General features: G+C 46.3%; 1 protein-coding gene across 1 annotated transcript in view; it reads right to left on the reverse strand.

The window, feature by feature from the left end:
* Positions 1 to 16,372, reverse strand: part of arnt2 (aryl-hydrocarbon receptor nuclear translocator 2) — a 175,977-nt gene that overhangs the window by 77,766 nt on the left and 81,839 nt on the right. Inside the window, 1 exon segment of the mRNA XM_030725130.1 lies at positions 15,051 to 15,185. Within this exon segment, the coding sequence (XP_030580990.1) occupies positions 15,051 to 15,185 (135 nt within the window).

Genomic DNA, 16,372 nt, shown 5'->3' on the forward strand with positions numbered 1-16,372 from the left:
GGCAGGCATTACAGGTGCCTCCGCTCTCATACCAGCAGGTTCAGGAAGAGCTTTTTCCTGAGGCTGTAACCCTGCTAAACTCCAGCACACCATGGTAAAAATATCACTGCACTTTGTACCACATTTAACTCTGTATTTTTTACAAATGTTTCATTTTGACTGTATATACAATCAGTACAATCAGTATTTGCAAATTTGCACATGGTACTATTGCACTACTTATACCAGCACAACAATAATGCATATACTGTATATACTTGCCATACTTATTTACTTCACCTTATTTATTCTCATTTATTACCCATTCATGTAGCTATTTTAGTCACTTTTATTTCTGTATTTGTTTACTCTGCACAGTGACAATAAAGTTGAATCAGAAAGCTGCTTGATAAAATCATAAATATTAAATGATTATAAAAATAATTAAATCATTAGACAACTTAAAAGCAGGCAAGGAATTAAAAGCAATCAAAGCCCTTTTAGAAGGCATCCTCATCACAGACTTAACCCCGTCGCAAGTGGGCCGAGAATTTTCGGACTGAAACATATTCTCCACCTTCTCCTTATAATTCACTCTGGTTATTTCCATTGTCACCGATTCTGTTCATATATTTATTTATTTTTTAGCCTGTCATCTCTGGCAGTTTTTGCAATCAGAATCATGATCCAAATGCACTGTTGTACCAAACATATTTGCTTTTACAAGAAGAATTCTGTAAGTTTTCTATAGGATACTCTTGTTAATGTTTGGTCATTTGTCCACAGAATATGACTGCCAGGTCTGACAGGCAGGAAGGTAAGAATAAGAAGAAAAGAGAAAAAAAGTTTGAGAAGAGAAAACAGAAGAAATAAGTGGGCAGAGCACAGATATACATACACATATTCACACACATGCATATATTCATATATATACGCACACACACAGTAACACGGGGTCTTATTCACGAGTGATAGGAGAAGGGAATGGAAAATTGACAGACGGATCGGGCTGCGAGAGGGGCTCAGATTAGAGCTGCTGCTACTCCACATCAAAAGGAGCTAATTGAGGTGGTTTGGGTGAGGTGTTCCAGGCATGTACTACCGAGACCAACCACACGGTCCTCACAAAACCCTGATCGGTTAGATCCACATTTGTCTTGGGATGGATTTATAAACACCCCGGCTCACATGAACTGCGCCAGCCCGAAGCAACTCTCCGCGCCCGAGGAAAAAGCGCATCTGTTAGACAAAACTGCGCTTCACTCTCCCATCAGTGCAAGCCACCACCAGACCCCGCAGCAGCTACCACCAGCCCCCGCAGCAGCTACCACCAGGCCCCGCAGCAGCTACCACCAGGCCCCGCAGCGGCTACCACCAGGCCCCGCCGCAGCTACCACCAGGCCCCGCAGCAGCTACCACCAGGCCCCATCACAGCTACCACCAGGCCTTGCATCAGCTACTAACAAGCCCCGCATCAGCTACCGTCTGCTGTCCAGTATGTGCTATCATTACATTCCCGTTATCGCCGGGTCGGTCAGAAAGCGCAGATCAATCTACAGGCATCAAAATCATGCTAATCTTAGGCCGATAACACTGACCTCATCCACTACCACTACCCTTTCTGTGGGGCTATGGAATTGTCAATCAGCCGTGAACAAGGCGGACTTTATCTCAGCTCATGCTAATAATTTATCTCTACAAATACTGGCTCTGACTGAAACTTGGACCAAGCCTGAAAATACTGCTACTCCGGCAGCTCTCTCTAATAACTATTCCTTCAGCCACACATCTCGTCCATTTGGACGAGGCGGGGGGACAGGCTTGCTAATTTCTGATGGCTTACAATACACTACTTTACTATCATCAACTACATATACCTCATTTGAATACCATGCCGTACTGGTCAGCGCTCCTGTTAAACTTGGTGTTATTGTCATCTATCGTCCTCCTGGACATCTGTGTGAATTCATAAATGAACTAGACATGTTACTGTCCTCCATTCCAAAGAATGAGTGTCCAATGCTCATTCTAGGTGACATGAACATTCACCTTGACAGCCCTGGCTCTACTGACTTTAAATCTCTTATGCACTCTTTTGATTTAGAGCTAGTCCCCAGTCCTCCAAATCATAAAGCCGGTAAAAACTGGACTTAATTTTCACACGTCATTGTGATACAGAATCACTAAAGGTCACTCCGCTTCATCTCTCAGATCACTTTTTTATTCAGTTCAGTATCCGCATTTCTAGAAAACCTATTGCTGTTCCAGCTATGGTCACTTTCCGTCACAATCTCAGAAACCTCTCTGTAGATCAGTACTCATCACTGGTTGCCACTACTATGCCTTCATTAGGCTCACTCTCCTCTCTCAGCATTAACACTGCCACAGATACACTCTGCTCCACACTGAGCTCCTGTTTGAACAGTTTCTGTCCTTTGAGATCTCGTATCATCCACACTAGCAAACCACAGCCGTGGCTAAAAAAAATGAGTCCCTCCGGAAGCTACGTTCCAAACTCCGGGCTGCTGAAAGAAAATGGCATAAAAAGGGCATCATGTCCGACTTATCTCACTATCAGCTTCTTTTGGCTTCCTTCTCAGAACACCTCACAATTGCCAAAACTGAGTTTTACAAGGAGAAATTCAGCTCGCTGACAGATTCTAGAAGATTATTCACAGCTTTCAGATCGCTGTTGAATCCTCTGCCTACGTGTCTTACAGCTGAAAAATTCGCCTCTTTCTTTTCTGGGAAAGTGGCGGCCATCAGCAGTCAGTTCACAGATCTACCCATTGTCTCTGCTCCTCCGTCGTCATCATTCAAGGAAAGTACATTCACTTCATTTACTCCTCTCTCTGAGAAAGAAGCACTGGCCCTCCTAACACATAGCCGTCCTACTACATGTCCTCTGGATCCGATTCCCACTGACCTTCTACAAACCATCACACCTACAATTATTCCAGTCATCACGCATGTAATTAATACTTCCCTATCCACCGGTGAATTTCCGCTTACTTTCAAACAGTCCCAGGTGACACCTCTACTTAAAAAAACCTTCTCTCGACCCTGCCCTGGTCTACAACTATCGACCGGTCTCACTACTACTTTTCCTTTCTAAATGCATAGAAAGGGCAGTGTATAACCAGATCTTAGGCTTTCTCTCCCAGAATAACTACCTTGACAAAAACCAATCGGGTTTTAAAAAGGGACACTCCACTGAGACGGCGCTGCTGTCTGTGACCGAAGCCTTAAAAACTGCCAGAGCTGCTGGACAGTCCTCAGCCCTCATTCTGGACTTGTCAGCAGCCTTTGATACAGTCAATCATGACCGACTCCTAACTACACTCTCCAATATGGGTATCTCATATACACCACGATCATGGTTCAAATCGTACCTTGCTGAACGCTCCTTCAAAGTGTCATGGCTAGGACAGTTGTCTTCATCATGTCCACTGTCCACTGGAGTGCCCCAAGGCTCAGTACTGGGACCCCTCCTCTTTTCCATCTATACCACCTCTTTGGGCCCAGTTATTTCCTCTCATGGGTTCTCCTACGATTGCTTTGCCGATGATACTCAGCTCTACCTTTCATTCCGGCCGGATGACTCTACAATCTCAGCAAGGATATCTCATTGTCTCTCAGATATATCCTCATGGATGAAGTCACACCATCTTCAACTTAATCTTTCTAAAACTGAACTACTGGTGTTTCCTGCAAAACAGTCGGTCCAACACAATTTCACCTTAACAATTGATTCTCTCTCACTTTCTCCGGCGAAGGTTGCCAGGAATCTGGGAGTCATGTTTGACGACCAGTTATCATTTACACACCAAGTGGCCTCTGTTGCTCGATCCTGTCGCTTTGCGCTATATAACATCAGACAAATCAGACCGTTTCTAACGCAACATGCTGCTCAGCTCTTGGTGCAGGCTGTGGTCATCTCGCGCCTTGATTATTGTAATGCAGTGCTAATGGGCCTTCCAGCCTGTGCCAGCCTGTAATGGCTTACATTACAGATGATCCAGAATGCAGGAGCACGTCTGGTCTTCGATCTTCCAAAATGGGCACATGTCAAACCACTGCTCATTGAGCTTCATTGGCTTCCGGTTGCTGCTCACATCAAATATAAAGCCTGCATGATTGCCTATAAGGTAATGACAGAACAGGCGCCCCACTACTTGCACTTGCTCCTAAAGGCCTATGTTCCATCTCGGCCTTTGCGCTCCTCCACTGAATGTCGCCTTGCTTTACCCAGCATCCACCCAAAGCAATCCAGACTGTTCTGCTCCATAGTTCACAGATGGTGGAACAAACTGCCTACCTCCACCAGAGCAGCTGAGTCCCTCGCTGTTTTTAAAAAAACTCCTAAAAACTGAGCTTTTTGAAGAATACCTGCACTAATTAGACATTTACTTTTTATGTGTATAGACATACATTTTTAATGTGCCATTGTTTTTTTAATGTTTAACAGTTTTAATGTTTTATTTTGTTTTGGCTTTTAATATTATTGTAAGTCACTTTGGATAAAGGCGTCTGCTAAATGTAATAAAGTAAAGTAAAGTAAAGTAAAAAAAGAGTAATAAAAAGCTGTGAAAATTCCCTTGGCAGGTAAAAAAGGCACAAAGACACAGTCAGTAGTTTAATGCTGAGAGTGCACAGTATCTCCCTGATGATAATTATGTTGCACCACTTTTCATTCACATAAAGACACAATCCTCCACTGCATGCTTTACGTTTGACTATGGAGTCTGTCCAAATGAGTGGGCTCTCTGAACCCCTCAATCTCCAATTCCACTTGCAAGTCATAATCATTCAACAACGTTTCCATCAGTTCCACACTAGTTACAAGCAATATTGTACACTGTCAGAAACCTGACATTGGCCTGAAGCTCTTCAATTTTGCCAAAGAGTGACTGGACAATTGCCATAATAGTAGGAAGCGATAAGAATCCAACTGTGGCCCTGCCACTTCAGCCTCTGGCATACACCACTGAGTCTCCCCTGCTTCTCGATGGAGACTCCTATCTGGATAATATCCGTAGGGAGATAAATAAAATAATAATGAAAATCACTATAATAATAAAAATCACTGCAATGATTCATTGACGTAATCAATGACGTCGACTACAAAAATTTGTTGACGTGGAATTTCATCGTCTAAGCATCGTACTTTGAAAACCATCCATCTATTTTGTTCTGCTTATATTATTAAAATAAAGCTGAATGCAGACTGTGCAAAGCAGAGCTTTCCCTCCACGGCAGCATCACTGCAGTGCTGAGCGTAATATGCTGGCACCCTGGAGCTGTGACGTCAGCTCTGGATGGGTATGTTAGTGCGTCATAGATACCTGTTAATGTTTGTACAGCCTCACATCCACCTCACAGCTGATCAGGTGAGAAGTCAGCTCAGGAAGACGAAGATCAGGAAGGAAGCGGGTCCGGATGGAATTAGCTCCAGACTGCTCAGGGACTGTGCAGACCAGCTCTGTCAGGTGGTGCTGCACATCTTCAACCTGAGCCTGAATCTGGAGAGGGTTCCTGAACTGTGGAAGACTTCCTGCATAGTTCCAGTGCCAAAGATCACACATCACAGGGAGTCCAACCACTACAGACCTGTGGCCCTGACTTCTCACCTGATGAAGACCATGGAGAGGCTCATCCTGCACCACCTCCGCCCACTGGTGAGCTCAGCGCTGGACCCCCTGCAGTTCGCCTACCAGCCCGGCATCGGGGTGGACGATGCTGTCATCTACCTGCTGTACAGATCCCTCTCTCACCTAGAGCAGGCGGGGAACACTGTGAGGGTCATGTTCTTTGACTTCTCCAGTGCTTTCAACACCATCCAGCCTGCACTGTTGAGAGGGAAGATGGAGGGAGCCGGAGTGGACAGTCAGCTAACGGCATGGATCATCAACTACCTCACCAACAGACCACAGTATGTGAGGTGCCATGACTGTGTGTCTGATGTAGTAGTCTGCAGCACGGAAGCGCCACAGGGCACGGTCCTCTCACCCTTTATGTTGAGTCTGTACACCTCAGACTTGAGGTACAATTCAGACCATTGCCACCTACAGAAGTTCTCAGATGATACGGCCATCATCGGATGTGTATCAGATGGGAACGACCAGGAATACAGGGGGGTCATCAGTGACTTTGTCGGCTGGTGTGAGAACAACGCACTGCAAATCAATGCCAGCAAGACAAAGGAGATGGTTATAGACTTCAGGAGGAAGCCACCCCCTACAGCACAGGACTCTGTTAAAGACCTTTTATGACACAGTGGTAGCATCTGCCATTTTCTTCGCAGAGGCCTGCTGGGGGGGTGGATGCACCGAAAGGGACAGGAGCAGGATCGACAAACTGGTGCGGAGTTCTAGCTCTGTGTTGGGATGTCCTCTAGAGTCTGTGCTACAAATGTATATAATATTTTGATATCTGTATATAGTGTTTTGATGTGTGTATATGTGTGTATATGTAAATGTGTGTATTGACATTGATATATATATTTTATGTATATAGTGCTTATGTATATGTGTATAGTTTTTTGCTATTTTATTTTATTTTATTCTATTCTATTTTAGTTTTAGTTTAGTTATTTGTTCTTACTCATCCTTTTCATTTTTTCTCTGTACTCAGCTGCTGTAATGCGCAAATTTCCCCGTTGTGGGATCATTAAAGTTTTATCTTTCTTATTTTAATACCAATGAAGAAAAACATAATGAACTAATGATGGTGGAACAGAGAGGAGGGTGGAGAAAATGAACAAAAAATGGAGAGACTGTCAAAGGTGTGAGAGTATGTCACAGAAAATTAAGATAAAGTTGAATGCAGACTGTGCAAAACAGAGCTTTCCTTCCATGGCAGCATCACTGCAATGCTGAGCATTTAAAACACCAGCACCCTGAAGCTGTGACATCAGCTCTGGATGGCTGGATGGGTACATTTTAGAGAGTTAGTGCGTTGTTGATACCCTGTTAATGTTTGTACAGTAATGTTTCTGTTAGTTCACTTGTCGGAAACAAACTCTCATGGATGATGTTTGCTAAGTGCTACCATTTCAGTTATGTTAGCTAACGAGTGAAGGACAATAGGAGCAGGTGCATCATCTATTTTTTTTTCTCGCATTAATATTAGCATTCATTCTGAATAGCAAACTTCATAAACTTTTTATTTATTTGCACATTATATTTTAATTTAAAAATGAAAATTGCATTCACTTTGATATGCATTGCTTATTTGATATAAGCAAGCACCTCCTGCACTTGCCATGATTGTCTCTGGTGAAATGAACTGATTCGCCTAGTGCAGGAAATCCAGACATCACATGACTGTCGTCATTAGTGTTGTCAGGCGTTGTTTGTATGTGTAGTTGTGCATGAACAAGCCGCTGCATGGAGTTTGAGTAGATATTGGAAGCGGGCATGACTGAAGCTGAGGAGGGCTTTAGCTCTAAACTCATCCAACTTATACAATCATGTTTAATTGGAAATGTATTACAATGGGACCTAATTTTTCATCCGAGTTGGTGAAAATCCAACTTGTGTGATCCGATTTAGATGATTTTTACTCGAATTAATGTTAGGAACAATCGGGACCGTTTACTGTATATGGGGTAATGAGATTTTTGGTGAGGTAAATGCTATCTTTGGGATTACACCCTCTGATGCACAATTTACTGCTTCACAATCAAATGCCATTTCTTTTGGCTTTGAGGGTCAGGTGGGTGGAGGAGATTTTTTGTCCTTGTTCAGTGTTCTGTAACGTAGAAAAAGTAAAACCAATACATACCCCCCCCCCAAAAAAAAAAAATTCCTGATGTAGTGGCTGCCACAAAGGCCTATCAATGTTAAAAACAAATAAATGCCGCGTCACCCCTGAAACGACTATGTTACCAAAAGCAAATATAATTTATTGAGACTTAATGTATAAATGCCCTCTGAATCACAATGTTCTCTGCACTGTCCTGACAGTAAAGTAATCCCTCACTTATCGCAGGTGTTACGTTCCAGGACCACCCGCGATAAGTGAAAATTCGCAAAGTAGGGACGCTATATTTATTTTAATACTGATACATTATTTTCATAGTTATACACCATTTTAAATTTTTATAAACCCTCCCCACACACTTATACACCAAATATATACATTACAGCACAACACGTACTACGCATGTGAAGAACAAGTACCGCAAATCCAGCGAAACAGCGAAAATACCGCAATAAATATTTTACACTAATATTGATTGAAAACCCGCGAAACACCGAGTCCGCGAAAAGCGAACCGCGAAGTAGCGAGGGATTACTGTATACATGACCAGCCAGTGATTATGCTAACTGCCTGTAATTTGTTAAAGATCTTTTTAACCATCTGGGGTCAATGGATGTGTTGGCCTGTCCAAACTACATCGCTGATTTCAGATGACGTAGCATCGGGACGCTGCTGCCCTGAGTCTCCATTTCAACATGAGTTGATAATTCATCAGAGGTTGATGAGATGGGCCGCTGAGGCGGCCCCACTCGGATCCTCGTCACTGTCTGTCTCCAAATTTTATTTGCACTTTAGACATGGAGGGTTTTGGGGGGGCAGTGTGGGCAAGCGCTGACGACCAACAGTTGGCGCTTGTGGCATAACTGTCCCCTCAATTTTAACTGCACCCTATACACCTCATTCACTCACAAACATTAACACATAGACCTACAAGTTGGGGAGGAGGAGGGGTGGATGGGTCATCTTACACCCCGATTTCTTGCGTCTCGCCCGGGGTAGGGGTCGGGTGGTTCCTTGGGGACCGGGCTGGTGGCGTCCTGGGGTCGCTGTTGGCCCTGGGGTGGTTTCCACTTGCCCCGCCTTCAGAGGGTGGGTAGCTATGGATGAATGTGTGTCTTTGTGTATTTGTCACCGTCTCCGTGAGTATGGGTGGGTGAGTGAATGTGTATGTATGGCATATCTGTGTGTGGGTAAGTATGTATGGGCATGTATGAGTATCTGTGTATAAATGTGTACACGGGTGTCTGGGTGTGTTTGTATGTATGGCTGGACCTGGGTCTGGGCCTTGTGCCTTGCCTCCTGGCCACTCCTTGCTGGTTGCCTCCTCCCCCCTACCCCCCTGGGATGGGGGTGCCTCGGGGTTCCTGGGTGGGGCTGGGTGTTCTGGCGTGGGTACTGGCCTGCCCCCCTTGGGGGTGCGGTGCGGGGCTGCGTTGGCTTCTTCGGCGTGGGGGGGGGCTCTGTGGAGGGTCGGGCGGTCCTTGGGTGCCGTGGGCCCGGGAGCCCTGCCGCCGGCCAGTGCAGGGGGCTGGCCGCTGGGGGGGGGCTGGCTTCTCATCGCCTTGGGTTCCCTGGAGCCCTCGCTCCTCGACTGGGGGGGCTCCGTCTGAGACCACCCTCTCCCGTCTGCTGGGGTAGGTGTGCGGTTGTCTTTGGACTGAGTGGCCGGGGGTCTTCCTGGCTCTTGGTGGGCTGCTGGTGGCCTGGGGTTCCGGGGGCTTTCCGTACCTGCCTCTGGCTTCTGATGGGTGGAGCTGCAGCGTTTTGCCCTCATTGGTAAGTACGTTCCATGACACAGACACAAACATGACACAGACACAAACGCCCACTCAATCACAACTCAACAAAATTGTTGGTGTGCGTAACATGCTTTGTTAGTTTTGTTTTTCACACACAAATTTATTTTTGCAAGTATTGATAGTATTTTTTTATATGTTAAAGTGATGAAGTATCTGATTAATAGACTTGTGCTCTTTCCCCTTTTTTTTTTTTTTTTTTTGCTCCCTTTCTCTCTCCCTTTTTCTTCTCTTTATTTTCCTCTTCTTCAGCCTGTCAGCTCTGGCTGTTACATAGTATGTGGAAAAATAACTCAGATAAATAAAATAAAGGGTTAAAACAACAACAAGAAGAGCCTATTGAGAACCTATAGAGCTCATCTTGAAATAGCAAATATGTTTGGCACAACAACGCATTCAGATCACAGTTCTGCTTGCAAGATCTACCAGACATGACAGGCTAAAAAAAAAAAAAAAAAAAAAAGGACTCCAGATCACTAAAAATTGTTGTATGGCTCCTTTTAGTGTGTATCTAATCTTTTTTAATTTCAAAAAGTATATGATGTCCCTTATCCATTTAGTAAAACTGGGTGGAAATTGTTGCTTCCAGCATAGTAAAATGCATTTACTTTTCTTATAGCGAGAAGAGCCAATCATTGATCGCGCATGGTTTGATACAGAGTAGGACATTGGAGTAATTCCGAATATGGCACACAGAAACATGCGTAAATATTCTGCTGGATTGTCTTTACACCGGGGGCAGGAAGGGTCTGCATTGGGATATATATCAGCTAGCCTTACATTTGTAAGGTGAGCTCTTAAAACCACTTTCAATTGCAACAGACCGTGGCGAGTACATATAGATGAGGTATGTATCCGTTTAAGAGAGGCCATCCACTGTTCATCATCCATTATTTGACCCAAGTCTGCCTCCCATTGCCTTCTAATGTCATCGGTTGTTCATCGGTTTAGTTTATCAAGTGATTTAAAGGACGATTTTTGAATAAAAATAGAAATGTTTTGGAAAAGATATAAAAATTTTGGCAACACATTCATTTTGACCACATTGACCTTACCAGCTGCAGATAAAGGAAGATATTTCCATCAATCTAGATCCTGCTTATATTTTTCTAGTACAACATTAAAAATTTTTAATAGTGAGGACAAGCTGCATGTCACTTCTACCCTAAGATATTTAAAGGAGGTTTTGACTATTTTAAATGGAAATGAAAATAAAAAAAGTAAAGTGTCTTCTTGTCTTGTAGGAAATATTATGCTTTTACCTATATTTACCTAATACCTTGTTATTCTTCCAAACTGCTTCAGATAATCAACAAAGTGAGGAATAGAAAGTGAATCGCCACCTTATCGTGGTGGAGGGGTTTGTGTCCCCCAGTGATCCCAGGAGCTATGTTGTCCGGGGGCTTGTCCCCCTGGTAGGGTCTCCCATGGCAAACTGGTCCTGGGTGAGGGTCCAGACAAAGAGCGGTTCAGAAGACCCCTATGTTTGCAACAACGAGGGAACAGTTTACCCTGCCCGGGATAGGGTTACCGGGGCCCCACCCTGGAGCCAGGCCTGGGGAGGGAGCTCGAGGGAGAGCGTCTGGTGGCCGGGCATTAGCCCGTGGTGCTCGGCCGGGCGCAGCCCGAAGAGGTTACATGGGCCCGCCCTCCTGTAGGCCCACCACCCGCAGGAGGTGTCGTAGGGGTCGGGTGCAGTGTGTGTCGGGCGGTGGCCGAGGGCGGAGGCCCTGGCGGACCGATCCCCAGCTATCGAAACTGGCTATTGGGACATGGAATGTCACCTCTCTGGTGGGGAAGGAGCCTGAGCTAGTGCGTGAGGTTGAGAGATACCAGCTAGATATAGTTGGGCTCACCTCAACGCATGGCCTGGGCTCTGGAACCAGTCTCCTGGAGAAGGGCTGGACTCTGTTCCAGTCTGGAGTTGCCCTCGGTGAGAGGCGGCGAGCTGGGGTGGGTATTCTTGTATCCCCCCGGCTTGCTGCCTGTACGTCGGAGTTTTCACCGGTGGACAAGAGGGTAGTTTCCCTGCGCCTTCGAGCTGGGGAACGGGTCCTGACTGTTGTTTGCGCTTATGCGCCGAATGACAGTTCAGAGTACCCACCCTTTTTGGAGTCCCTGGGTGGGGTGCTGGAGGGTGCTCCATCTGGGGACTCCATAGTCTTGCTGGGAGACTTCAACGCTCACGTGGGCAATGACAGTGAGACCTGGAGGGGCGTGATTGGGAGGAACGGCCTGCCCGATCTGAACCCGAATGGTGTTTTGTTATTGGACTTCTGTGCAAACCACAGTTTGTCCATAACAAACACCATGCTCGAACATAAGGATGTCCATAAGTGCACATGGCACCAGGACACCCTAGGTCGCAGGTCGATGATCGATTTTGTAATCGTATCATCAGATCTGCGGCCGTATATTCTGGACACTCGGGTGAAGAGAGGAGCTGAGCTGTCGACTGATCACCACCTGGTGGTGAGTTGGATCAGGTGGCGGGGGAAGATGCTGGACAGACCTGGCACACCTAAACGTATTGTGAGGGTGTGCTGGGAACGTCTGGCAGAAGCCCCAGTCCGGGAGATCTTCAACTCCCACCTCCGGCAGAACTTCGACAGCATTCCGAGGGAGGCTGAGGACATTGAGTCCGAATGGACCATGTTCCGCACCTCCGTTGTTGAGGCTGCTGCTCAGAGCTGTGGCTGCAAGGTGGTTGGTGCCTGTCATGGTGGTAACCCCCGAACCAGATGGTGGTCACCGGAGGTGAAGGGAGCCATCAAGCTGAAAAAAGATTCCTATCGGGCTTGGTTAGCCTGTGGGACTCCGGAGGCAGCTGACAGGTATCGGCAGGCCAAGCGGAATGCAGCTCGGGCAGTGGCCGAAGCAAAAACTCAGGTGTGGGAGGAGTTCGGTGAGGCTATGGAAAAAGACTTTCGGACGGCATCGAAGCGATTCTGGCAAACCGTCAGGCGACTCAGGAGGGGAAAGCAGTGCTCCACTCACACGGTTTATAGTGCGGGTGGGGTGCTGCTGACTTCAACTGAGGCTATAGTCGGACGGTGGAAGGAATACTTCGAGGACCTCCTGAATCCCACTGACACGCCTTCTGTAGTGGAAGCAGAGTCTGGGGACGAGGGAGATGACTTGACCATCACTGGGGGTGATGTCACTGAGGTAGTTAAACAACTCCTTGGTGGCAGGGCCCCTGGGGTGGACGAGATTCGCCCTGAGTTCCGAAGGGCTCTGGATGTTGTAGGGCTGTGTTGGTTGACACGCCTCTGCAACATCGCGTGGAGATCTGGGGCAGTGCCAATGGATTGGCAGACCAGGGTGGTGGTCCCCATCTTTAAGAAGGGAGACCGGAGGGTGGGCTCCAACTTTTGGGGGATCACACTCCTCAGCCTTCCCGGTAAGGTCTATGCCAGGGTGCTGGAAAGGAGGGTGCGTCCGTTAGTCGAACCTCGGATCCAGGAGGAACAATGCGGTTTTCGACCTGGTCGCGGAATGCTGGACCAGCTCTTTATCCTCTCAAGGATATTCGAGTGTGCGTGGGAGTTTGCCCAACCAGTCTACATGTGCTTTGTGGACTTGGAGAAGGCATTCGACCGCGTCCCTCGGGGTGTCCTTTGGGAGGTCCTGCGGGAGTATGGGGTGTCTGGCCCGTTGTTGCGGGCCATTCAGTCTTTGTACAACCGCAGTGAGAGCTTAGTCCGTATAGCCGGTAATAAGTCGGATTCGTTTCCTGTGGGTGTTGGACTCCGTCAGGGCTGCCCTTTGTCACCGATTCTGTTCATAATTTTTATGGACAGAATTTCTAGGCGTAGCCAGGTGGCGGAAGGCTTCTTCCTTGGTGGCCTCAGAGTCTCATCTCTGCTTTTTGCGGATGATGCGGTTCTGTTGGCTTCATCAGGGGGTGGCCTCCAGCTCGCAGTGGAACGGTTCGCAGCCGAGTGTGAAGCGGCCGGTATGAGAATCAGCACCTCTAAGTCTGAGGCCATGGTCCTCAGCCGGAAAAAGGTGGAGTGCTCTCTCCGGCTCAGGAACGAGTTCTTGCCCCATGTGGAGGAGTTCAAGTATCTCGGGGTCTGGTTCATGAGTGACGAGAGAAGGGAGCGGGAGATCGACAGATGGATCGGGGCTGCTTCTGCAGTGATGCGGACGCTGCACTGGTCTGTCGTGGTGAAGAGGGAGCTTAGTGTAAAAGCGAAGTTCTCGATTTACCGGTCAATCTACATTCCTACCCTCACCTATGGTCACGAGCTTTGGGTAGTGACCGAAAGAATAAGATTGCAAATACAAGCGGCAGAAATTAGTTTCCTTCGAAGGGTGGTTGGCCTCTCCCTTAGAGATAAGGTGAGGAGTGCGGCCATCCGGGACGGGCTCAGAGTACAGCCGCTGCTCCTCCACATCGAAAGGAGCCAGTTGAGGTGGCTCGGGCATTTGATTAGGATGCCTCATGGCCGCCTCTTGGGTGAGGTATTCCGGGCATGTCCCACCGGGAGGAGGCCCCGTGGTAGACCCAGGACACGCTGGAGGGATTATTATCTCTCGGCTGGCCTGGGAACGCCTTGGGGTCCCTCCGGACGAGCTGGAGGAGGTGGCTGGGGAGAGGGAAGCCTGGGCTTCTCTGCTTAGGCTCCTGCCCCCGCGACCCGGCCCCAGATAAGCGGAAGAGAATGGATGGATGGATGGATAGACCTATTTTCCAGATCATCAGTTTTAAGCCTTAGCATCTCATTTTCTTTTATTAGCATGCTGCAGGTGGCTTCAAGCTCTGACACTATGCTTTGCATGTTGTTCCCTGACGTCTTAATCTGTTGAATTGTCATTTCATGTTGTTCGAGTCTATTGATGCTTGAGCAGATAGTTTTGTAATTATCCTTTCCTCCAGACCCTGCAACATCATCTCCATGTCCGCCCACGTCAGCGGGGCCCAAGAGTTGCTTGCGGTGCCCAGTGTTTGGCTAGCTTGTGTTGCTTGGGAGTTTTCCTCCACTTCAGGTTCTTCAGAAGTTTGCGTGGGCTTTTTCTTTGTCTTAGCCATCTCAGCAGATTTGGTGTTTGGGGCTAACAGAGTGTTTTCACTCATTTTTAGAAGGATTTCCCCAGAGCTCTCCCAGCTTGCTACCTACTCCACCATTAACCAAAAAAATGCTTTTTAACACTTCTGCTATCAAATTGTGTCCTGGCTTTAAAACCCATACAGTTACAGCCATCTGACAGCAGAAAGGTTATTGTCATTAAGAAAATCAACTATGCAAACTGGGAAAAAGCACTGAATGTCATTCTGTCAGAAACCTTAAAACAGTGGTGCTGGTATAGCTACAGATGGTCAGCAGATACAGCTAAGCTATCAGTATAAGAAGCCTAAAAGTTCAAATCTAGTGGTCAATGTTGGTGACTTACTGTGCATTGTTTTTCATAGACAAGGAAATTTTACCTTGCATGAAACACAACAACAACATTACGACACTTCATCTTACAGGTTTTCATGACATTCATAGTACAAAGTCTGACCTGAGGCTGATAACCAATGACACTGATGCAGCGTGGGTCCACAAATGTGATGACACCGTCAGAGTTGTGACGTGACAGGAACTCTGTGGGGACCGACAGGCCGTTCATATCCATAGAGACTGGAGAGCTGGTTACCTGAGGGAGCCACACATATATTTAGAACCATTTAGGTGCATGGAAGAAGAGGTTCATGAAAGAAAACAGAGGGTTGACACTAGGGATGGCACGATACCACTTTTTTATGTCCGATACCGATATTTTACATTTTGATATCGGCCGATACTGATATAAATCCGATATTTAAAATTGATCCAGGCATTTAAAAACATTAAAAAAACATTTTTAAAAAAAGAAGTCAACAGTCTCTCACACAACAAAATCAAAGTCTTTTAGTTGTCCGACATACAAGACTAAGGACCAGGGCGTGCAGAGCTTTTTAGGCAGTGGCACCAAAGCTCTGGAACTGTTTACCACTCCAGCTCCATTTAGCTGACTCTGTGGCATCATTTAAAAAATAGTTGAAAACTTTTCTGTTTAACCAGGCTTTCTGGTTTCTGACTTTATTTTCATTCTTTTTCTTTTAATATGGTAATGTTATTATGTTTTAACATAGTGTTTTCTAGGGGTGGGGGGTGATGTAAACTTTACTTACAACAATAACTATCACCCGAATCCTGTTGCTTCTGTGTGAGAAGGTGATGCTTATGGCATGTTGCAAATTTCATTAGGGCTGCAACTATCGATTATTTTAGCAATTCTGTATTCTATTTATATTGATTACTCAAGTAACTGGATAAGAAATACTTTTTTCATATTAACAGTTCATCTGCATATTTTAACTTCTGTACTGCAGTTTTTCCCTTTGTGAAACAAACAGGGTGGATGGAGCAGCTACAAAGTTCTCTTTTCTTCACTTACTGATCAGGTGGTTGATGAAGGATCTCCAACTGTTTCCCAGTAAAGGTTTAATGGAGGTTACAGGGACGAAAAGGCTTCTTTTGGACACTAGAAAAACATTTCCTTCTGCTCCATCTGAGCTCGCCGGCTCCGCCTCTTTCCGCTTGTGCAGACAGACTGCACGTAAATCAGCTGACTGCTGCTGTTGCATCATCAGTGTTCACGTGAAAAAATAGGGGCTGCCTGAGCACAATCTTGTAATGCTTTATATTTACAAGCATTCTCCTAAATACGTTTCTACTGCAGGTCTATATTTAGTCACAAATCAGGAATTAAAGTATCAAAAATATTTTGACGGGGAAGGGGTTCTTCCAGTGCCGGACGGTCACTAGTGTTAATAGCTGTGCTCGCTAGCAGTATGTCCG

This window comes from Archocentrus centrarchus, unplaced genomic scaffold, assembly GCF_007364275.1.
Source record: "Archocentrus centrarchus isolate MPI-CPG fArcCen1 unplaced genomic scaffold, fArcCen1 scaffold_48_ctg1, whole genome shotgun sequence".
In the NCBI taxonomy this organism is placed as follows: Eukaryota; Metazoa; Chordata; class Actinopteri; order Cichliformes; family Cichlidae; genus Archocentrus; species Archocentrus centrarchus.